At 54.9% G+C, this 23,538-nt stretch overlaps 2 protein-coding genes across 2 annotated transcripts; one reads left to right on the top strand and one right to left on the bottom strand.

Moving 5' to 3' along the window:
- The first annotated feature begins 267 nt into the window (after positions 1-267).
- Ddx49 (DEAD-box helicase 49) lies at positions 268-8,327 on the top strand. Its single transcript, XM_051169523.1, has 13 exons — positions 268-434; positions 1,325-1,448; positions 4,240-4,325; positions 4,407-4,528; positions 4,659-4,846; positions 4,935-5,075; positions 5,531-5,606; positions 6,119-6,195; positions 6,414-6,511; positions 7,055-7,129; positions 7,735-7,823; positions 7,912-7,983; positions 8,092-8,327. The coding sequence occupies exons 1-13, from the start codon at positions 320-322 to the stop codon at positions 8,269-8,271; spliced, it is 1,443 nt and encodes a 480-aa protein (XP_051025480.1). The 5' UTR covers positions 268-319; the 3' UTR covers positions 8,272-8,327.
- Positions 8,328-8,352: 25 nt separating this feature from the next.
- Positions 8,353-18,886, bottom strand: Homer3 (homer scaffold protein 3). Its single transcript, XM_051169524.1, has 10 exons — positions 18,784-18,886; positions 16,720-16,801; positions 16,483-16,639; positions 15,454-15,585; positions 12,237-12,344; positions 11,384-11,505; positions 10,482-10,638; positions 10,233-10,343; positions 10,052-10,138; positions 8,353-8,834 (listed from the first exon to the last, which is right to left on the bottom strand). Exons 2-10 carry the CDS (start codon positions 16,731-16,733, stop codon positions 8,643-8,645), a joined length of 1,080 nt encoding a protein of 359 aa, XP_051025481.1. The 5' UTR covers positions 16,734-16,801; positions 18,784-18,886; the 3' UTR covers positions 8,353-8,642.
- Between the last annotated feature and the right edge of the window lie 4,652 nt (positions 18,887-23,538).

The following is a 23,538-nucleotide window of genomic DNA, read 5'->3' as shown; positions in this document are numbered from 1 at the left end:
ACTATGGGAAACGTAGTTCCACTAGCCCAATCAGAGGGTGAAACAGAAGCCTTGTGATGCAAAGCCTCCTGGGAATTGTAGTTCGGATCCAGTCAGCAAGCACGAGACCTTCAGGCCCAAAAACATCAGAAAAGCGACCAAAAGTTGGGATTGGCTGAGGGATATGGATGTGGTGGCTGCGGTTGGTTCTCCGTGACGTCACATTCATAGGCCAAGGTACTTTCTCAGCTTTCCCAGGCGGGACCGCTCCACGATGAACGTGACGTACAATTCACGCGCCGGAAGTGCTCACCATTAAGTTCAGAGTGTGGGTCCGAGCATGGCGGGGTTCGCTGAGCTAGGACTGTCTTCGTGGCTTGTGGAACAGTGTCGGCAGCTGGGGTTGAAGCAGCCCACGCCGGTGCAGCTCGGGTGCATCCCGGCCATCCTGGAGGGTGAGTCCTCTCCGTTCCTTTCGTGCTGCCCCACTTGGGTCCCACGAATCGGGGGCGACGTTGGATGTTTTCGGGGACCCGGACGCGCAGCGTTGGCATTTAGGCTGCACTGACTCGTCTACGTTGTCACACAGGCGATGGCACCCCTAAAGTTTGTGTGGTACCCGAGTTAGGGAGAGTTTGGTGAATGGCTAATCCGTGGCACTGAAAAAATAGGGTAGATTTTGGCTTTGACTTGGCAAACAGCAACAGAAGCCGTCAAAGTCCAGGTAACTATCGGGGCTCCGTGTTTGCGTCAGTGCTCTTCGGTCCCTGGGGGCGGGCACGGGGACTCTCAGTCATTCCAATACTGCACAGGGGGAAACAGGCGGGGATCAAGAGTTCAAGGTAGCAAGTTCCAGAGCGGCCCGCGCTACTTGAAAACTTGTTTCAAACAAGCAATATTACAGTAATTGTTGGAAACGAGGCAGTAACACTTTCGAGGAACTAGCGCTAATGCAAGTTTTTAGTACTCCGTTCTGCAGAGAGGGGTGCCGCACTAGAGGAGGCAAAGCTGACTGGCGTGCTGATTTCAACCAAGTTTTTGAAACTTTTCCCCATATATGGGGAATTCCTGACCTTTTCTCCCATCGACCTGCAGGGCTTGTTCCTTCCATTGCTTTGGGGCCCCATGTCTTACTTAATGAATAGTTTGGGGCTTGACGCTGCCCCCACCCCCGTTTCTAATTGTGGGCTCAGTCACATAGCAGACCGCCTGTCACTCTCCAACAATTAGAATTCTAAGACATTCCGACGCCAGCACCAATTAGGGGAGAAGAGGGCCCAGCGCCTCCTAAACGGACCAATCACGGTGGTCCTTTCATGTTGATACTGCTTTAACATCTGCGCAGGTCGGGACTGCTTGGGCTGTGCGAAAACAGGAAGCGGCAAGACAGCGGCCTTTGTGCTGCCCATCCTGCAGAAGCTTTCTGAGGATCCTTACGGCATCTTCTGCTTGGTCCTGACGCCCACCAGGTGAGCCTCCAGCACACCGCCCACATGTGCCTAATCTGGTTGGATTTTCTTTTCTTTTCTTTTTAAAAATTTTATTAATTTATTCATATTTTCTTTTCTTTTTTAATGATCTGTATATTTTTAAATTTTATGTACTTTCGTGTATTTTAATTTTTTTTTTTTTCCTGGCTGCTTGTGTGTGTGAAGGTGTCAGGTCCCCTGGAACTGGAGCTGCAGACAATTGTGAGCTGCCGTGTGGGTGCTGGGAATTAAACCCAAGTCCTTTAGAGGAACAACACCCAGTGCTCTTAACCACTGAGCCATCTCTCCAGCCCCGAGTGTTTTCTTGTTTGTTGTTTTGGTTTTTCAAACAGGGTTTCTCTGTGTAGCTTTATCTGTCCCAGACTCGCTTTGTAGACCAGGCTGGCCTGGAACTCACAGAGATCCACCTGCCTCTGCCTCCCGAGTGCTGGGATTAAAGGCATGTTCCACTGTGCCTAGCTGATTGGGCTTTCTTGAAGCAAGTGCGCTTTCTTTTCTTTTCTTTCTCTCTTTTTTTTTAAGATTTATTTATTTATTATGGATACAGATCTTGTTATAGATGGCTGTGAGCCAACGTGTGGTTGCTGGGAATTGAACTCATGACCTCTGGAAGATCAGTCATTGCTCTTAACCTCCGAGCCATCTCTCCAGCCCCCACAAGTGCACTTTCTTCTGAGGTGAATGGGATAAGTACCACCCTTTCCGTGTAGGGATGCAGAATCAAGCACAGTGCATGTCAAACATTCTTCGGGCTCAGGGATGAGCTGGCCAGGAGACAGCTACGGCAGTCTTAACAGCTAGAGAAACAAAACGATGCTCTTGGGCCAGCAAGATTGCTTAGCAGGCAGAGGTGTTTATCTACAAGCCCAGCGACCTGAGTTCAATCCCTGGGGGATCCCACCCACATGGTGGAAGGAAAATACTGACTCCTGTAGATTGGCCTCTCTGGCCTCCAACAGAGCATCACAGTGTGCACACGGATGACGGATGCCCACACAAATAAATAAATGTAACAAATATTTTAAAGCTGGGCCTGGTGATGCACGCCTTTATTCCCAGCACTTGAGAGGCAGAGGCAGGCAGACCACTAAGTTCGAGGCCAGCCTGGTCTACAAAGTGAGTGTAGGGCAGCCAAGGCTACACAGACAAACCCTGTCTCGAAAAACCAAAAAATGAATAAATTAAGTAAATAAATAAATAAATATTTTGAAAATATATGTAGGTGCATAGTTTCCTGTGTGCACAGGTTGAGCGGGCCAGGGAACAGGAAGGACACTATTAGAGCGCCTTGAATGTGGGTCTCAAGTATCATATAGGTTAGATTGTACATGTGTTTACATGCAGATAAAAGTTGTGTAAATGGTCCTCGATTGCCCTATACTGTATTTTATTTTATTTTATTTTTATTTTTTGGTTTTTGGTGTTTTTGGTTTTTCTAAAGAGGGTTTCTCTGTGTAGCCCTGGCTATCCTAGACTCACTTTGTAGACCAGGCTGGCCTTGAACTCACAGTGATCCGCCTGACTCTGCCTCCCAACTGCTGGGATTAAAGGTGTGCACCACCACACCCAGCAATTTTATTTTCTTTCAAAAAAAAAAAAAAAAAAGAATTATTTTTAATGATTTGAATGTGTTTGTCTCTTTGTGGGTATATGCATATGAGTGCAGTGCCCACAAGGGCCAGGAGAGGGTGTCAGCTCCCCTGGAACTGCATGCTGCCTATTGTGAATACTTTTGAACTCTCTTCCACCCCAACCCCCAGGGTCTCAGTGTGTATCCCTGGCTGTCCTAGAACTCACCATATAGACCCGGCTGCCTCTGACTCCCAAGTGTTGGGATTAAAGGTTGCACCACTACTCAAAGATTTATTAACCAGGCGTGGCGGCGTATGCCTTTAATCCCAGCACTTGGGAGGCAGAGGCACACAGATTACTTTGTGATGAGGCCATCCTGGTCTACAAAATGAGCCCAGGACAGGCAAGCTACAGAGAAAAACTGTCTTGGGTCAGAAGAGAGTATTAAATCCTATTACAGGCGATTGTGAGCCACCATATGAGTGCTGGAAATTTTTAACTCAGGACCTCTGAAAGAGGTCTTCCTTAACTGCTGAGCCATCTCTTCACCTCATTAATTTATTTACCTATTTATCTATTTATTTATTTTCGAGACAGGTTTTCTCTGTGTAGCCTTGGCTGTCCTGGACTCACTCTGTAGACCAGGGTGGCCTCAAACTCACAGCGATCTGCCTACCTCTGCCTCTCAAGTGCTGGGATTAAAGGCGTGCGCCACCGATCCTGGCAACCCCTGTCTTATTTTTAGAGACATTGCCTCTTACCAAAATTAGGGTTCACTAATTGGCTGGCCTGGCTGGCCAGTGAGCCCCAGCCATCCTCCTGCTTCACCCCGCTGAGGAGAGAGGTGTGGCTGCACACTGAGCTTTTACAGAGGTGCTGAGCATCTGAAGTTGGCCCTCTTGTTTGAACAGTGTGCAGCTGGCCTCACGCTTACCTACTGCTTGTGTGCGTGTGTGCGCGTGCGTGTGTGTGTGTGTGTGTGTGTGTGCCATTGTGCTCATGTGGAGGGCAGAGGGCAGAGGACCACCTGAAGGACCATGTGGTTCCTGGGGATGGATTGCTTATACCTTACCTGCTGAGGCATTGCCAGTCACCCTAGGATTGATTTTGAGGAGGCCACGAGGAGCCTGAGGGGAGGCGAAGGCATGGGAGGTGGACACAGGTACTCACTGACACAGTTGGTTCTTCTTCCCTGCAGGGAGCTGGCCTACCAGATCGCTGAGCAGTTCCGGGTGCTGGGGAAGCCCCTGGGCCTGAAGGACTGCATTATTGTCGGCGGCATGGGTATGGGGGCTGAGAGGCTGGGGTGAGCCGTGGGTCCCTGCTGGTCCCACCCACTGAGCCTCACTTCTCCCTCCGCTCCAGACATGGTGGCACAGGCGCTGGATCTCTCTCGGAAGCCACACGTGGTTATCGCCACCCCTGGGCGCCTGGCAGACCACCTGCGCAGCTCCAACACTTTCAACATGAAGAAAATCAGATTCCTGGTTAGCTGGCTCCTGGACTTGAGGCTGGGGACAGTGTTCACAAGGCCCTGAAAGGCAGGCGGGCTGGACTTGGGGCTCTCACAGCTCCTGCCGTGCCCCAGCTTCTTCCCTCCCCGCCCCTCCGATGCAGGTGATGGACGAGGCCGATCGGCTGCTGGAGCAGGGTTGCACTGACTTCACTGCAGACCTAGAGACCATCCTGGCGGCTGTTCCAGCACGTAGGCAGACACTGCTGTTCAGCGCCACGCTGACTGACACACTCAAGGAGCTGCAGGGCCTGGCGACCAATCAGCCCTTCTTCTGGGAGGCGCAGGCCCCGTGAGTTCCCGAGCTGTGGGTGAGGGTCACACCAGAGCTCAGGCACACGAGGACACGGAGGGTAAGCGGCTCTGCCCTTCACCTCCAGGGTCCGCACGGTGGAGCAGCTTGACCAGCGCTACCTGCTGGTGCCGGAAAAGGTGAAGGACGCCTATCTGGTCCACCTGGTCCAGAGCTTCCAGGACGAGCTGGAGGAGTGCTCCATCATCATCTTCACCAACACCTGCAAGTGAGTGAGTGGTCGGCAGCTGCCGTCGCACCCAAGTGGACACCAGGCTAGGCTAGGCCCGCCCTGCTGGTACTGATGTGTGACTCCAGCGCCTGGGAGGCAGGCAGATCTCAGAGGCCAGCCTGGTCTACTCAGTGAGACCCTGCCTCAAAATAGAAATAGCAAAATCACTGATGGCTGTCTCAGTTTGATCAGTGTAGACGGGCAGAGAGAGGGGGTCTCCTGTCCACAGGAGGGGCAGTGTGGGCTGAGAGCAGCCATTGTGCCCAGTAGCGCCCAGCAGCGTGATAGTGCTGTCCTGGAAGCCAGCACCACAGCCAGGGCTGCTGCTCATTGGCTCTGGCTCTGAGAAGCTCATAGGCAGCTGACCTGGCATCTCTGCAGCCCCCAGGGTCGCTCTGGTGATGTCTTGGTCAGTTTGGGCAGCACACCCACCCCTGTCTCTTCCCCCCCAGGACCTGCCAAATCCTTTGTATGATGCTTCGAAAGTTCAACTTCCCCACAGTGGCGCTGCACTCCATGATGAAGCAGGTGGGGCTCACGTCAGTGGCTAGAGTGCTTGCCCAGCACGGAGGAGAGCCTGGGTCCCATCCTCCCACACACACACACACACACACACACACACACACACACACATGCATGTGCGCATGTGCACGCACTCCTGGAACCACAGCACTCAGGACGTGAGGCAGGAAGATCAGGAGTTCAAAGGCAGCTTAGGCTAATGGAGACCCTTTTTCTGTTTTGGTTTTTTGAAGTTTTTTTTGGTACTTTGAGACAGGGTCTTGGCGCTCTCTATGTAGACTAGGCTGTCTCCTCAAACTCACAGAGATCTTCCTGATTCTGCTTCCCAAATGCCCAGCACTACCCTGCCTTAAACACGCGCGTGCACCTGCGCAAAGGGCATCACTATGTCCCACCCTCTCCCAGTGTCATCCTGTTGTCCCATTTGGCTTTGGGGCCACCTTCTTCCCTAGTTTGCCCTCTGCCCTGACTTCAGGCCCCTCCGTCTGCTCACAAACCTCTCCCCACCTGTGGCACAGAAAGAGCGGTTCGCAGCCCTGGCCAAGTTCAAGTCCAGCATCTATCGGATTCTTATCGCCACTGATGTGGCCTCAAGGTGAGCAAGCCTGTGCAGCTGGCCTTTCTCCTCCCCTAGCCTGAGTGTGTGTGTGTCTGTGTGTGTGAGAGAGAGAGAGACGGAGACAGAGACACAGAGAGAGAGAGAGACAGAGAGAGAGACACCAGGAAGCTGGGCTTGGGCAGGGGGAAGGCTGAGTGTCAGCCTTGGTTTCCCCACATGGACTCCCCAGCTGAGTGCTCTTTGTGTACCTCCAGGGGCCTGGACATCCCTACTGTGCAGGTGGTTATCAATCACAACACCCCTGGGCTCCCCAAGATCTACATCCATCGAGTTGGTCGCACAGCCCGTGCAGGTAAGCAGAGCCAGGTACAGGAGCTTCCAGCTGCAGTGAGAGACCAGAGAGCCCTTCAGAAGGAAGCAAAGGCTCATGAAGGACACCTTGCCAGTGACATCCCCAGCCTGGCACCTCACTGGGCTGCTGGCCAGGGGCCAGGGGCCAGCTGCTTTGATGATCCCTCATGCCTGCAGCCAGGAGAGAGCCCTGGACTGGCCCTGCCTCCTGACCCTGTGCTCTTTGGGAAGTTGATTTGAGGCCTCCGTGGGTCACAGGCCTGCAGCCGCCCCCAGCTCGGTCAGCACTGTAGGAAGGGCTGCAGAGTAGGGCTAAGCTCTTCTTTGACTCGCCCTAGCTCCCGGCTGCCAGCCCTCAGAGAAGGCCAGCTTGGCAGCGCTACTCCCCACTGTCCCCCCTTTCCCCCCAGCTTCTACACACAGGCCCCAGTCCTGAGCTGCTTCCTCCCCACTGAGTGCTGGGCCTGTGAGAAGGATCCGGAGCTGTCCAGCAGGGGTGAGCCTCTGATGGGGCCCAGGCCCTGTAACACATGTGTCCCCACAGGGAGGCAGGGACAGGCCATCACACTGGTGACGCAGTATGACATCCACCTGTTGCATGCCATCGAGGAGCAGATCAGTAAGTAGCTAGGCTCCTGGGCGGAGCCATGGGTGGGACCTGTCTGACCCGGGACACAGCCTCCCTTCCCGGCCACTCTGCAGTTCTGTCCCTGGTGCTGATCCAACCCCGTGTGGATGAGCCACACGCGGGCCATCAACCCTGAGGGGCATCTGTGGTAAGGAGACGGACTTGAGTTCTCAGGCGTGGCTTCTAGCCAGGCCCCACTTTAAACAGCCATTTTGGAGCTCCGGGCAGCAAGCCACTTTCCTTTCCTAAGCTTTCTCTGTTAAGCCACAGTGGCCTGGATCTTCTTGCCTCAGCTTCCCAGGGAGTTGGAATCACAGGCGCATAGCTCTTACCTTGCTCACTCATTCATTTATTTATCCATTCGTTTATTTGAGACAGATTCTTGCTCAGGAACGCACAGTGATAGCCCTGCCTCCGCCTCCCGGTGCCGTGATGACGGGCATCGCAGGCTTTGGCACAGTTTTGCTGTTTTGAATATTGTCAGTCCACATTTGGTTGGACTGGATGTCTGGACATCCAAACTGGGGGCGCAGAGGGCCCGGCGCACTCACAGCCCGACTGACTCAGTATTGCCTGTCCCGCCCTTCTGCCCGCAGAGAAGCGGCTAGAGGAGCTGGCAGTGGAGGAGGCCGAGGTCCTGCAGATCCTCACGCAGGTCAACGTGGTGCGCAGGGAGTGTGAGATAGTGAGTGTGGCCGGCCTGCCGGGGGGGGGGGGGGGGGGGGGGGCTCCGCGCTCCGAGCCTGGCCTGACCTCCTTCCCCCTCCCCCTAGAAACTTGAGGCGACTCATTTCGATGAAAAGAAGGAGATCAACAAGCGGAAGCAGCTGATCCTGGAGGGGAAGGTGGGCAGGGATTGGTTGGCAGGGCCGGGATCGGGGCGTGGCCAGTGGTGGTGGGCGGAGCCTGTGCCTGGGAAGCCGCACACCTCTAGGCTGTGCTCCCATCCTCAGGACCCAGACCTGGAGGCCAAGCGCAAGGCTGAGCTGGCTAAGATCAAGCAACAGAACCGGCGCTTCAAGGAGAAGGTGGGGCAGACGCTTCAACGGAAGAAAGCAGGGAGCGCTGGCCGAGGGGCGCGTCCTCCCAGACCTCGGCCCCCAGCCCCGGCCCAGGGTGAAGCCCAGGCCTGAGCGGAGAACCTGCTACCGCAGGTCCCCTGATGGGCCACAGAGGACCTCAGTAAACTCTTTGAACCTGTCAGTCCGACTTGAGAATGGGAAGGGTGGGTACCGGGCCTGCGGGTCTCAGGTCCCCAAAGCCTGTTGCCCATTGGAATGACCACTGTGGCCTTCCCTCACAGTATCCCTGGGATGCAGGGCAGCAGCAGCCAGCGACAGCAGGTGCCAGCAATGCCACGCACTTGTACAGCCACTTAGAAATGTAATCTGGGCATCAGAGCTGCCCAAGGATTCTAGAAAACTACACAGTGCAAAGCTCAGAGACAGGCGGGGTCCCCGGTCCCTGCCAGGGCGCCTTGGGGCCGCAGGCCCTCCCAGGCTGACTAAGGTGCGGCCTCCGCCAGGCGTGCCAGGCCCTCTCGCAGTTCGCTCAGCTCGAACAGCCGCACGTCCAGGAGCTGCGCGGCCCGGCCCACCTCCGCCCGGGCGCGCTCCCGCTCAGCGCGCGCCTCCTCCAGGCTGCACTCCATCGCCCTCAGCTGCTGTTCCAGCTCCGTGTTGCGCGTCTCCAGGTCCTACAGTGGGAGGAAGTGGGTGGAGTGGGGCAACCTGTGAAGCACCAGACCCGCTGGGTGTGGTGGGCTGGGCCATGACGAAGGTGTTGGAAAAGTGCCATGAAGCGTGAGGTACGAATCCCAGCCCCACATAAAAAGCTGAGCACGTTTATGATCCCAGGGCTGCGGTGATAGGCAGGATTCCTAGGGTACACTGACCGGCCTAAGCTGTCCCCAGACCATTAAGAAACCCCGTTTCTAAAAACAAGAGGAAGGACTGGAGAGATGGTTCAGTGGCTAAAGCTTGTGGATCCACTTCCAAGCGCCCAGGTGGAGAGACTCACATCCATGTGACTCCAGCTCGAGGGGTCAAATCCCTGTGACCCCTGAGGGAATCTGCACTACTGTATAACCGCCACACACGTAATTAAATCTTAAAACAAGATGCACCGGATGTGGTAGCGCAGACCTTTAATCCAGCACCTGGGAGGCTGAGGCAGGGGGATCTGTGAGTTCCAGACCGGCTCTAGCAAGAGAGTATCAAAAAGAAAAAAGAAAGAAAAGAAAAAAACCGAGACGAAGGTGTGATCCCAGGAGCCACACTGTGGAAGGAAAGGGCTGACTCCCCTAAAACCGCATGAGCCCGGGGTAAATACCAAGACGTAGAAAGGAGTGGTGGAACTAAAGAGAGGGTAAAGTGCTGGCCATAGCCTGAATCCCAGTCCTTACCCAGGTGCAGCTGCTGTAACCCCAAGGGTCGGGGAGCAGGTCCCCGCTAGTCACTGGCTCAGCACCCAGCCCAGCCAATCTGAGCTCAGTGACATAGATTATCTCAAAGGATGAAGGTACAAGTTAAGACACCAGGAGCTCCGGCCTCCACATGCTGCACGTGTGCACCTGCCCCCACATGGAGCTCTTCCATGTACACACAAAACCTTCCTATAGGTTCACTGTCCCCCAGGAGGGCCACCGATTCAGCCATCCTAGCTTCTGGGCCTCTGCACAGTTTGTGTGTGTGCACACACATACACGTGTCATTTCCCCAACTTTGTCCCCAGGAATTTCTTGGGGACGAAACTCTTGGATGAGGTCTCTGGAAGACCTCAGACTGCTCAAGTGTGGGGAGACTAGTGTGAGGCTCCCTTGCAACTTTGGGTAGATGGCCCTATCCCAGTCAGTGCCAGATGGGGCCTGTCCTACCCCAGGGGCCACTCCCACAAACAGGGCCTGCAGCCAACCTGAACCTTCTGCCGCGTTTCCTCCCGCTCGGTGGTGTCAGGAACGTCCCGTGTCCCTGTGCTCTGATTCTTCAAAGTCTGGATTTCCTAGAGCAGAAGGGGTCCGGGTCTGCTCAGAGGCCCCTGGATTCCCGAGGAGAGGTAGGCGAGGGTAGGAGCCCAGAGCTCGCCCCTGGCTCACCTGGTCCTTGGTCTGCACCTGGGCCTCCAATTGCTCCACCGACTGGCTGGTTGCCTCCTTCTCTCCCGCAGAGACTGGCTCTGCAGCTGCCTGGGCCTCCAACTCCGCCACCTGCACACACAACAGCTTAGTGGTGCCGCTGCCCTCGGGGACACAGAGGGCCTAATGACCCCTGTAAAGCTCTGTTTCAAGTCATTTTACAAGAGCTCTGGGGACTGTCCTGGGACAGAAGGGGTGGGGGGTCCTCACCCGCTGCCTCAGGCGCTCGGCCTCTGCACGCTGGGCCTCCAGCTGCTGTCTCCACTGCGTTGCGGCCGCATTGGCCTCACGAAGGGCCCCCGCCAGCCTCTGGTTGCTGTCCTGCAGCGCGAAAAACTCAGCCTCCCACTGGACCTCGCCCACGGAGCTGTGGGGAAGAAAGCGGGCTGGGGTGTGCGTAGTCAGGGCAGGTGGCAGAGGGCATCCTGGGCTAAGAGCAGAGCCAAAACAACACTAAGCTAAGGCGCGGGGGACCACGAAACCAAGGCATGTGGAGCAGGGAACTGTGGTTCATGAGAGGCTGAAACAGGGATAGCCCCTTAGTGATTTCAATGCTATATACAATGAGTTCTAGGCCACACACTACTATGAGCAAAATTTTTGGAAACCTATCCCTGTGCCACACTCATCCATTGCCACATGACAGTCCATTACAGCAATGGAATTGGGGGTGGCAGGGACAGCATGCCCAGCAGATGAGGCAGGAAGCGACTGCCTCCTTTCCCAGATCTGCAGCCCAGATTTCTACTCCCCACACCCCCACCCAACTGCACCTACAGCAGTCTGCACCCCCAACACACACACACACACACACACAATCTCGAGATGACCAAGGCCCCATCCCACTACCCACGCCCCTTAATCCCCGCCACGCCCCTAATCCCAGCAACACCGCATCCCATGCATTCTAAAGGTCAGTCCTGGAGATGTCTCACCCTAGCACACCCCTGGTGCCAGCCATGCCCCCTTAGTACCAGCCAAGACCCTGACTGCAGAAACAACACACCCGCAACCCTAAAGAACAGTCATGGTCACAATACACCCCTTAGGCACCATCCTGGCTTCAAGCAGGCTCCTCCTACCACACCTGCTCTGCAAGCCACACCCCTCACCCTTCCGACAGCATCTTCTTCAACCGCTCCCGCTCGGTGGGGCCAGGGGCATCTGCGCTCTGGCTGCGGAACAGCTTCTCCTCTCCCGGACCGTTGGTGCTGACCAAGGGACTCGGGGGAACCTGTGCATGGGAGCCACGATCGCATCACGGTGAGCGCTTGCTTCAGGCAAGGACTCGGTAGGAGGTAAGGTTGATTGAGGTGAGGACTGGGGTCACGGGGGTATTGAGATCAGGGCTTCCGAACTGACCAGTGAAGCCCAGTGTGTCTCTTCCCTCCTCACCCTCCATAGCTCCTCCGGGCCCCTGAATGGGAAACCCCGTGCTCCACCTGCCTGGGTCTTCACTAACCCCGCACGACCAAATCGGAACAACCTACAGAAACAGGGGTCTGAACACTTGGAACTGCTCTCCTTGGGCACAGAAACTTCAAACATCTCATTTAAAATTGAGGCAAGGAAGCCGGACATGGTGGCGCACGCCTTTAATCCCAGCACTCAGGAGGCAGAGGCAGGCTGATCTCTGTGAGTTCGAGGCCAGCCTAGGCCTCGGCTACACAGAGAAACCCTGTCTCAGGAAAAACAAAAAACAAAGACAATAAAAAAGGCATGGGCAGGTACCAAGCCTGATGCCCTGCTGAAAGGAGAGAACCGACTCCCACAAGTTGTCCTTGGACCTCTACGTGTGCACCCAGGCACATATACATGTGTGTGCACAGAAATAAATGTAGTAAGACCACCAGCCAGCCTTAGACACTAGCACAGTGCCATGGTCCCTGATGTCAGAGGGGTCTCAGGGGTGTGGCAGGCAGGGAGTGTGGCAGACGGGGGGGGGGGGGGGGCAGGAACACCTACCTGGTGGGACGCAAGGGCCAGGGCAGGGCTAGTGAATTCTCCACCATCTTGAGATTTCTCCCGAGCGAGCCTGGCAGCTTCTCTCACTTCCTGAAACTTCTCTGCAAACTGGGAGTGAGGCAGGGGGATGGTCAGAAAGCATTGCCCCCACCTCTCATCACAGCGCCCCCATCCCCTTGCCTGCCCTGTCACCCCAGAGCCTTTGGGGGACGATGGAAAAGGTCAGCCCCGTGAGCATCTCAGGCATCAGGGTGACACTCGAGGGGTTTAGCACATCACAGAGGTGACATTAAAGGTTCTGAGCCACATGGACAGGGACTCCCTGTTCCTGTCAGCCTGGCTTAGAGTGGACAGCCTGAGGCTGGTTGGCCATCTGTCCTTCACACCTGCCAGTCATAACGCAGGGAAGGCATCCACAGCCAGAGAGAGTGCCAGCCTATGGGGTCCCTTCTAAGTGACAACTTGTGCTCGTTAGAATGATTGCGATGGTGCATTTTCTTTTCATTTCAAAACAGCTTTTGTTTATTAAAAATAATATGTGGAGAGTAGAGCAGTGGCTCATTGGTGGCGGGTGGGGCAGCGGGCGGCCATTGACGAAAAGCTCTATCAGGTCACACCCCACCTGGTGCAACTAACTCACAGCTGCCCGTAACTCCAGCTCCCGGGATCCAGTGCCCTCTGCTGGCCTCTTGGGCTGTACACCACACACACACACGTGCACACGCACACACACACACACACGCGTGCACGCACACACACGTGCACGCAGAGGCATGAACACACATATACATAAAATTAAAAAGAAAAAAGCTGGGTAGTGGCACACATCTTTAATTCCAGCACTCAGGAGGCAGAGGCAGGCAGATATCTGAGTTCAAGGCCAGCCTGGTCTACAGCGAGTTCCTGGATACCCAGGGCTACACAGAGAAACCCTGTCTGGAAAACAAAACAAACAAGCCATAAATAAATAAATAAATAAATAAATAAATAAGGCTGGTGACCTGGCTTGGCAAGCTTTCACTTGAGACTGATGGCCTGAGTTTGGTCCCTGGGATCTGTATGGAGGGGGAGGGTGACTCCCACAGGCTGTCTTGATTGTCACAGCACACAAGCACCCACATAGACACACAACACAGAAGGAATAAAGAAGTGTAATAAAAACTTTTAAAAGGAAACTTGCTTTTGAATTTATTTTTATTACTTTTAATTGTGTGTGTATACACATGTGTAAGTGCCCCGCCACCAGAGACCAGGGCCATCAAAGGCTCCTCTCCTTAGAGCTACAGGTAGCTGTGACCACCATGTGGGCAGCACCTGCTCTTAACCACTGAGGCTCCTCCCACCCGCAGCGTTTCAGCCACGCCCCACTGGCTGGGCATTTGAGCAGCTCAGGCAGGCAGAGTAGGAATTCAAGGAATTCATCAGTGAAAACATGAGTTTGAGGCCAGCATTGTCTACACAGCAAGTTCCAGACCAGCCAGGGCTACATGGTGAGACCCCCCCCTCCACACACACACACACACACTTCCCACAAAAAAGAAAAAAAAAGTTTAAAAACGTATTTTATTTTCCATATATTGGTGTTTTCCTGTATGAATATCTGGGCACCACATGCCTGTCTGGTGGCCCTGGATGCCAGAGGTATCTGATCTCTTAGAACTGGTGACCATGAGTCACCATGTGGGTGCTGGGAATTGAACCTGGCCCTCTGCAAGAGCAACCAGAGTTTTTAACCACAGAGCCAGCTCTACAAGCCCAGAACTTCTTTTAAGCAGGCAAGGACTAATCCAAGAAAGAAAGAAGGCTGAGGTAGGATTCCTTGAGGCCAGGAGATTCTAAATAAACAAATAAGCCTGGTGTGGTGACACACAGCTGTGGTCACAGCACTCTAGTGGCAGACAGAGTCTGAGAGTTTAGAGAGTTGCCTTAAAACTTGGGGGGAGTTGGGGGGCAGCCAGTGGTGGCATATACCTTCAATCTCAGCACTCAGGAGGCAGAAGCAGGTGGATCTCTGAGTTTGAGGCCAGCCTGGTCTACAAAGAAAATTCCAGGACAGCCAGAGAAACACAGAGAACCCCTGTTTGGAAACACCAAATAAGCAAATAAACAAACAAGGTTGTGAGGCTGGAGAGATGTCTTAGTGGTTAAGAGCACTGGCTGCTCTTGCAGTGGACCCAGGCCCAGGGTTCTGATCCCAGAATTCACATGGCAGCTCATAACTATCTGTAACTCCAGTTCCAGGGGATCTGGCGCCCTCTATTGGCCTCTGTAAGCACGGAGAGGACACACGCAAGTACACATAGATACATGCAAGCAAAACAGTTAATACATATAAAATCAAATTATTAAACAACAACCAAAAAAAAAAAAAAAAAAGAGCATGGTGTCACACAATCTTAGTCCCAACATTTGGAAGGTGAGACTAGCCTGGTCTACAAAACGAGTCCAGGATAGCCAAGGTTACACAGAGAAACCCAGTCTCGAAAAAACAAAAACAAAAAAAGCCAGTTGAGCATGGTGGCGCAAGCCTTTAATTCCAGCACTCAGGAGGCAGAGGCAGGCAGATCTCTCTGAGTTTGAGGCCATCCTGGTCTACAAAGTGAGTCTGTGATAGCCAAGGCTATACAGAGAAACCCTGTCTCGAAGGGGGAAAAAAAAGTGATTCCCAAAGACACGAATTCAGAGTTCAGTTCCCCTTAACAATGGCCTGTACCTCCAGCTCCAGGGCACCTAATGCCAACTTCTGGCCTCTGCGGGCACAGCGCACACATGGCACACGCACACACAAATGCACACAAACACATAAAACGTATCTGAAAAAAAAAATGGACTCAATACTAAGTGGTGATGGTAGAAGCTGGAGAGATGAGCCGGGCGTGGTGGCGCATGCCTTTAATCCCAGCACTCGGGAGGCAGAGGCAGGCGGATTGCTGTGAGTTCGAGGCCAGCCTGGTCTACAAAGTGAGTCCAGGATGGCCAAGGCTACACAGAGAAACCCTGTCTCGAAAAACAAAACAAAACAAAACAAAAAAATAAAATTAAATTAAAAAACAAAAAAAGAAGCTGGAGAGATGTGCCCAGTCTGGGCTTCCAGTGTGCAAACTCGGAGCCAGGTGGCCAACGACCACAGTACCCAGGGCACTCAAGCGGTCTTGTTCTATGTGACCCCACCCCGAGGAGCACAGATGCCATCACCACCACCCGCATCCCTGCCCACCTGGGTCAGCTGCTGTTCAGAGGCAAAGCCTAGGCCATAGACAGTGTTGGCTCGACTGTCTGCCCACTGCCCGAACTTCTGAGAGGTTTTGGTGAAGGTCATGTTGGGGGTGACTGTGCTGTTGATGATGGCCTGGGGGTGGAGAAACAGGATCAAGATCAGCGTGAGTGACAACGACTCAGGGCGAGGAGTACTCGAGTTTAAGGACAGCCTTGGATGACACACTGGTTTAAAAAGTTAAATTTTTTAAAAAAAATAATAATTGGGGGCTAGAGAGAGATGGCTCAGTGGTTAAGAGCACTGGCTGCTCTTCTAAGGGTCCAGAGTTCAATTCCCAGCAACCACATGGTGGCTCACAGCCATTTGCAATGAGACCTGGTGCCCTCTTCTGGCCTGCAGGCACACAGGAGGACAGAATACTGTATAAATAGTCAATAATTTTTTTTTCTGAGACAGGGTTTCTCTGTGTAGTCTTGGCTGTCCTGGACTCACTTTGTAGACCAGGCTGGCCTCGAATTCACAGCAATCCACCAGCCTCTGCCTCCCGAGCGCTGGGATTAAAGGCATGGACCACCACCGCTCAGCCAATACATATTTATAGTAATAATAATAATAATGATGATAATAATAATAATAATAATAATAATAATAATAATAATAATAATAATAATACTTCGAGCTGGAGAGATAGCTTAGCCGTTAAAGGCTAGGCTTAGAACCAAAAAACAAATAGTTCTAGGTGTCGGCCTCAGTAGTAGATTCCTACCCAGAATCCCCCAGTGAGGGCTAGAGGCAGGCTTATGGGTGGAGCCCCTGCTTAGGACCCACGGTAAGGGGCTGCAGTAGAATTCTTGGCCCACTGAGGTCTAGTACCTCCATCTTTGCCTAACTGAAAGTCTGAATGCCCCTGTCTGAGAAGCCAACACCGAGGTATTTCCAGAAGAAGCTAGGTCCTGGCAAGGCTCCTTGATGCCCAAGTAATCCAGCCTGGCAGACAGCTGCACGCCTGCCCCCAGGTCCTGCTCAGACCTTGGCGCCCCCGATGCTGATGATACGGTACACATTTCGAGTTGCGTCATAGAAATAGGACACGGTAAGTGCGTGCTTGCCGGCCGGGATCCAGTTCCGCTTGGTAGTGGGGTCGATCTGGAACACGTGCGCCCGGGTGCTGAAGATCGGCTGTTCCCTGCAGGGGGTGCGACAGAAGCTCTAGGGCTCTGACTCCACCCAGGGGCCCTGGCTGGACCAGAGTTAGTGGGCACTCACCTGGCTGTGGACATTGGTCAGGCTGGGCTGGATGGCCTCTAAGGGGCACCCAGAGGGGTGACAGGAGTCACTTGTTTGTCCCCTGGGAAGAAAAGGAACTTGTGAGCAAGGCCCCAGAGATGCTCAGGCCAAGCTGGTCCTCCAGGTGACTTTACAAAACCAGCAAACAGAGCAGTGGCACGCCTGACACCCGCCTTCTCCGTCTCAGCCCAGACTGGCCTCGAAACTGCTATGCAGCCAAGAATGACCTTGAATTCCTGATCCTCTGGCCTCCACCTCCCCAAGTGTGGGGATGGCCGGCTTGTGCCACCACACCCCGTTTGTGTGGCGCCGAGGATGGAGCCCAGGGCTTCCTGTGTGCTGGGCGAGCCCCCTACCACTTAAGCAGTAGGTGCAGCCCAAAGGCTCCGTTTGAGGCGAAGCCCCCACAAGTGGGCTGAGGGGGGTCTCTCTGGTGTCGCAGCATCAAACTGCCAGGATATGAGGCTGCTCCCACAACAGCCAAGTGGTCCTTCATGCCAATGCTCCACTCACTGTCCAGGTCACCAGCCCCCCGGGAAAGTGTTCTCCCAAAAGAACTGGGCATGAGGTCAAGATAAGTGAATAGGACATCTTTTTCACCCCCTTTCATGCAACTGGTTCCCTCAGCGCCCTGCATCAAAAAGTAGGACAAAGCTGGAATGGTGATGAGAGCCTGTGGTCCTATCTCCTCAGGAGGCTGAGGTGGTTGGACCATGCATCGCGCGTTCAAGGCCACCCTGGCCATCACCGACAGATTCCCCATCTCCAAGGATAAAGGCAGAGTGTTTCCAAGGACCTAACAGGGAAATCAGGGCCTCTCTGCTCCCACAAAAGGACCATTTAGTACACACCCCAAGGGCAAGGCAGGACCTCAGACTCAGAGGTTCCAGGGAGCCTATTTAAAATGACAAAACGAAAGCCTGGCGTGGTGGCACGTCATCCTACCACCGGGGAGGACGAGGCAAGAGGATTGTGGAGACTTTGAAGCCAAGCGGGGCTGGGAGTGGGACCTTATCTCAACACACACACACACACACACACACACAGAGAGAGAGAGAGAGAGAAAGAGAGAGAGAGAGAGAGAGACAGACAGACAGACAGACAGACCGACCGAGAGAGAGAGAGAGAGAGAGAGAGAGACAGACAGACAGACAGACAGACAGACAGACAGACAGACAGACAGACAGACAGACCGACCGACCGACCGACCGACCGACCGACCAGACAGACAGACTGTAGGTAAGATCTTCATCCCAGTTCCCACCATGTGAGCAGAGAACAAGACTGGGAAAAGGGCTCCCCAGCCTCCGATGAGTGCCTGAACCTATCACCCGACGGTTTCGGATACCCTCCTGAACCCCCAGATCTGCACCAGAGGGGATTATAAGAGGGGCCTGCGGGTGCGGGAGGTCATGGCCCGGCACCTGCGGCCAGGGCACCCCCCCCCAATGCTGTCCTGGGCAGCTGCTGTCGCGGTCACGGGGTCTGAAACTGGAGCCCCCACGAGGGGGAGGGGCGGCTCGGCTCGAGTCGTGGACGCGATTGGGACAGGGGTCCCCGAACCCAGGCCCTTCCGGTCGGACTGCTCGTGCCTGGACTTGTCGCGACCGGGAAAAGTTACTCACTGAGTAGTCACGCGCCTCGGAGCAGCGGCGCGGGGCGGGGGACAGCGATCGCGCGAGGCGGGACCCCTTGCCAGAAGCCCGGCACCAGACACCCACTTGGGACCGGTCCCCACTCGTGGCACCCATGAGCCCCAACTCCGGGAGCCGCTGACACGCAACTTTCCCAGCAGCGGACCCTCGCGACGCGGCGCCCCCAAATCCGGACCTGGCCTGGGGGACCCGTTGCAGCCGCGTTCTGCGCCCCAGAGCTCCAGCCAGCACTCTACCCCGTGCTCCAGGACCCCCAACCCCTCAGCCTGCACCCCGCAGCACCCCGGCCCCGCCTCACAACCCGCAACTTTGGAAACGTCTGAGCTCCCTGTGCCCCCCGCTCTTCGATCGCGCCTCGGAAGCTGGGGCCCCCCTCCACCGGGCTCACCCCGAGTCGCCGCTGCCGCTGCCTCCGGCCCGCGCCCTCCGCGCGCCCCGCGCCGCCCGCGCCTTTGTCTGCGCCGCCTCCGGTCCCATCGCGGCCAGTCCCCGCGCCGCCCCGCCTCTGCCCAGCGCCCCCTGCTGGCCAGAGACTGCAGGCGGGGAGGAGGGAGGGTGCCCAAAGAGGGAAGAAGAGGAGGGCGGACGGGGAGGGGGAGGGGCTCCAAAGGGAGTCAGCGGAGGGGGTTGGGGAAGGGGGGCAACCCACTTGGGAATGGAACTGAGTGGAAAGATGGGGAATGGGGCGGAGTGAAGGGGCCGAGGAAGGGGAGGGCACCAGGAGGTCAAGAGGAGGGACTCCGGGAGTGGGGACCCAGTGGAAGGGAACAGAAAGATGAAAGGGCGGGGCCTTTGAAGGAGAGGGAGGGGCCCATGAAGTCAGAGCGTGCAAGCAGAGGGTTTAGGGGTAGGGGCCGAGCGTCTGGGACCGACCGGAGGGACCCAGGAGGGCAGGGGAAGAAGCAGAAGGTGGCTGCGGGATGAAGAAAGGGGTGGAGGAGGCGGAGTACAGGAGTGCTGTCGGGACTGGCAGTGGGGCAGAGCTCTGGGCTGAAGGCTGAGAAGGGCGGTGTTGGGTGGGTGGTAGCAGGCCTGGGTTTAGGGACAGAAGCGGACATCCTGTATGATCCAGTGACCCTGAGATAACGAGAGACACAGGAAATGGATGGACAATGACCCCCTCACCTTCCTGCCTCCTGCCAGGGGTGGCCTTGAGCCTTCAGTGGCTTCTTCGGAAAGAAATAAAAAGTCCTTGGACCCTCAGCAACTGAGGCATAAACACAGCTTGAGCGGGTCAGGGTAAGGCCGTAACTCAGTGAGTGACGCCCTCGCCAAGCACCCACGGAGCCCATGCCTCCATCTGGGCACCAGACGGTTTGGTCCTAGTGGTGCACACCTTTAACCCCCAATTGGAAGGAAGAGGCAGGCAGATCTCTGTGAATTCTAGGCCAGCCTGCTCTATATAACGAGTACTGAGCCATCCAGGGCTACATAGTGAGACACTGACTTTAAAAATGAATGCTGGGAATGCCAGGCTGTGGTGGCACATGCCTGTAATCCCAGCCATCGGGAGGCAGAGGCAGGAAGATCGCTGCCTGTTCTACAGGGTGAGCTCTAGGACAGCCAAGGCTACACAGAGAAACCCTGTCTTGAAAAACAAAATGTTGGGAGTAACTAGGTTATTAATTGTTACAGAGTCTCAGGATCCAAGTGTTGGAGACAGTATCCTTTTCCCACTGAATGGGCAAGCTTCTGCAGCCACTGGGTTGGGCGGTGGCGGGGGGGGGGGGGGGGGGGGGCGGGTTTGGCTGGCCACAATGGTCAGCCAAGGATGCTTTAGGGAATTCCCTATCTGCCTGAGGATCCCCAACCTCTGTGGGTACCCCTTGCAAGTCCCCTTACTGCCCCTTTCTAGAAGGCTCTGCAAGGGCTTCAGTGTTGTGGGAACAAATGCACAGCCTGTGATTCTCTGCAGCACCCGGCTTTGATTTTCCTATGTGGGCTCAAACCCCTTCTACACTGCTCCCTCCAGTGGGAGCTGGGTGTCTGAGCGGGTGACTAACTCTCTCACCCTTCCAGGCTGTGCGGTGCTGTTTCCTGCCTCTGACTGCCCAAACCAGGACCTCCTGGGCCTTCTAGTCTCTCTCTGGCCTTCCACTGATGCTCTGGCCATATTATTATATGTGGGTATATTTCTGCTTATTTCTCAGTCACAGGCAGGTGTAGGGGCCCCTGAACCCCCAAACTCCTCGACAGAACATGTACTCACGCCTGGGGAAAGAAGGTCCTCTCTAACCTCTTAACCTTGAGAGGCATATGTACCCGCAAAGTATTTGGCTTTGGTTTTCAGGCCTGGAGCCACAGAACGCACGAACACTGGGAACAAAGAAAATACCGTCTGCTGTGTTCAGAGTGACTTTCTCCTTATTAACAATTTTTTTTTTAAAGTATCTGAGCTCACGGAAGTCGTTCCTGATCTGTCAGGCACTGGGCAGCCTGCAGAGCCCAGACATGTGGTTTTTGGGCAGGGGGTGTGGGGGTGGGGAGTGGCTAAGGGCCCAGGCAGGCTTAGTGCTATGTGTGGGCACAAGAAAGAATGTGAGAGTTGAGAGTTCTCTGGAAACAAGACTTGGCAGGCGCCTGTCTTCCCAGGGCTAGGGAGGTGGAGATGGAGTTCAAGGGCATCCTCAGTTACAAAATGGCTTCAAGGCCAGCCTGGTCTACAAGAGATACTACTGAGAAACAAACAGCAGAGCTGGGGCCCTCGGGAGGTAGAAGAAGATCTCTGTCTGTTCCAGGCCACCCTGGCCTACATAGCAAGTTCCAGGGCTGCAAAGAGCCCCTGTCTCAAAAACAAAAGGGGGGGGGTCCTCACCCTATCCTTACATTGGTGGCTCAGCCTGGAGCAAGCCAAGGGTGGGCGTGACTTCCTCCATGTGGCAGGCATTTCCTTCACCTGGGCCATGGACTGAGACAAGGTGAGGGGCTGGAGGACCCAGGCAGCACCCACAGCCCTTCCATCCCCTGAGTGACAGGCAGGTGGCTGTGGGGAGCTACCCCTGGGTCCCAAGGAAAGATGTCCTTACTTGACTGGTGTGGCTCCCGGGGACTCGTGAAGAACAGGGCCTCTTGTGCACAGGAGGAATCAAGCGGGAGCCAGGTCAACACACTTAACACCAAAGAGGCTACGTGTGAGCAAAAGTCAGGGCCTCTCTCTCTCTCTCTCTCAAATTATTATTATTTATTGTATATGAGTGCTTTATGTACAGAAGAGGGCATCAGATCATATTACAGATGATTGTGAGCCACCATGTGGTTGCTGGGAATTGAACTCAGGACCTCTGGAAGAGCAGGTTGCACCCTTAACCACTGAGCCATCTCTCCAGCCCCAGGAGGGTCTCTCTTGGATCAGAACAAAACTTTCTCTTTCTGGTCACTCTCCTGTCCCTGAGCTCCTGTCCAGCATTCAGCACAGGCCCAGGTGACCATTTAATATGTGGCTTGGTCACTGTTCCCCTCTTATGAGACTTTGTCCCAGCATCTACAAGAAGCCAGCCTGGCACAAATCCCTTTCCAGAAAACAGGTTTCCTGACTTGGCATGGCTATGTAGACCAGGCTGGCTTTGAATTCAGAGATCCAGCAGCCTCTACCCAGCCATAATTAAATTTCTAAATAAAAATTATTTCTCAGCTAGGCAGTGGTAGCACAGGCCTTTCTCCCCAGCACTTGGGGGAAGTGGAGCATATTGGTGATTTTGCAAACTTGGACTTCTCTCCCGGAAAAAGTGTGGTTCAGTGAGAAGACCCAACTCTCTCAGGCTCACGCAGGAATTGGCGTGAGGGCGCAGAGGGGGCCACATGCTGTGCAGGAGCAGGGGAGGCAGCACTAGGTGCTGGGTGGCACTTCATTCCCACAGATCTAATTACCCTCATTTGCCACGTGCGCTAATTGCCTCCTGGGAGCCAGGTGGCCGGGTGGGGCCGGCCCATTTTCAGGACTAGGTCGCAGGATTATTTTTGGCTAATACGTCCTTGTCCTTGTAGGCTCCGACAAACAGGCCTATGAAGGGCAGAAAGTGGGCCGGAGGAATTGCGGCCACATTGGGAGGGACTCTGGGAAGCTATCGGAGCAGGAATTGGAGGAGGGGGCACCAAGGGTCTTTGGCACCCAGGCAGGGGGACCTCACAGACAGGGGGTCAGCCAGCTTCATTGAACAGTGGACCTAAAAGAGCGCTTCAAAGGTGACTTTGTTCGTGCCCCTGATCCTGGCACTCAGGAGGACGAGGGGGATTACTGTGAGCTCAGGGCTAGCCTGAGCTACATAGAGACCCTGTGTCTAAATAAATAGATAAATAAATGAAATTAGCTACATAGACCCTGTCCCTAAATAAATAAACAAATAACAATTACCTACATAGAGACCCTGTCTCTAAATAAACAACCAAACAACTATTAAGCTCATACCTTGACACTGTCGTGCAGAGCACTTTGGAAAGGACAGAGTGTCAGATAGGCACGGGATCATATCTTGACTCCCAGGTGGCTTTCTTCCTGACCACCCTTGTTTTCTAAAATCGTCACTTTATTGAGACATAGAGTAGGAAGAGAGGGGAACACAGCGCGTGCAAAAGGTAGGGACAGACTGGGAGAACAACATGGTCAGAGGGGAATAAGCCGGAGACCCATGAGGTGGGGGTGAGTCCTGATGCAGGGGCTGAGCAGGGCCTTGTGGGACCAGCCACGGGGAGGTGTGTGTGTTGTTCTGAGGGTACCACGCGGAGCCACGGGAGACATTAGAGGCGAGAGGGAGGGGACATGACCAGATATATGCTCCAAGTGAGGCAGGGTTTCAACTCTGCATGCAGAAAATAAGGGCAGACCCCTCCTTTACCAGAGCCTCAGTTTACCCATTCTGGCCAGAGTCCCACAGATACGCAGAGGCTGCACCTTGCTGGAAGCCTGGTGCTCCTGGCCTTGCCTCGGTTCTCGCCTGCCCCCCCCCCCCACCTCCCACGATCCTTCTGCGGAGCAGCTGTGGGAACAGCGAGCGGGGAAGGCGGCTTGGAGGGGCTCCGGGGGCCGCGTTCCCGCTGCACGACAGCCCACGCGGGGCCTCTGGGCGCCGAATGTTCTCCTGGCAGCCTGATGACTCAGCCTGGCAGCCTCCTGCCGCAGTCTGCAGAGGGAGGCCAGCCCGGGCTC

Source organism: Acomys russatus, chromosome 27, assembly GCF_903995435.1.
Source record: "Acomys russatus chromosome 27, mAcoRus1.1, whole genome shotgun sequence".
Taxonomy (NCBI): Eukaryota; Metazoa; Chordata; class Mammalia; order Rodentia; family Muridae; genus Acomys; species Acomys russatus.
Note: the sequence above shows the minus strand (reverse complement) of the source record. Positions and strands in the feature narration are given on the sequence as shown.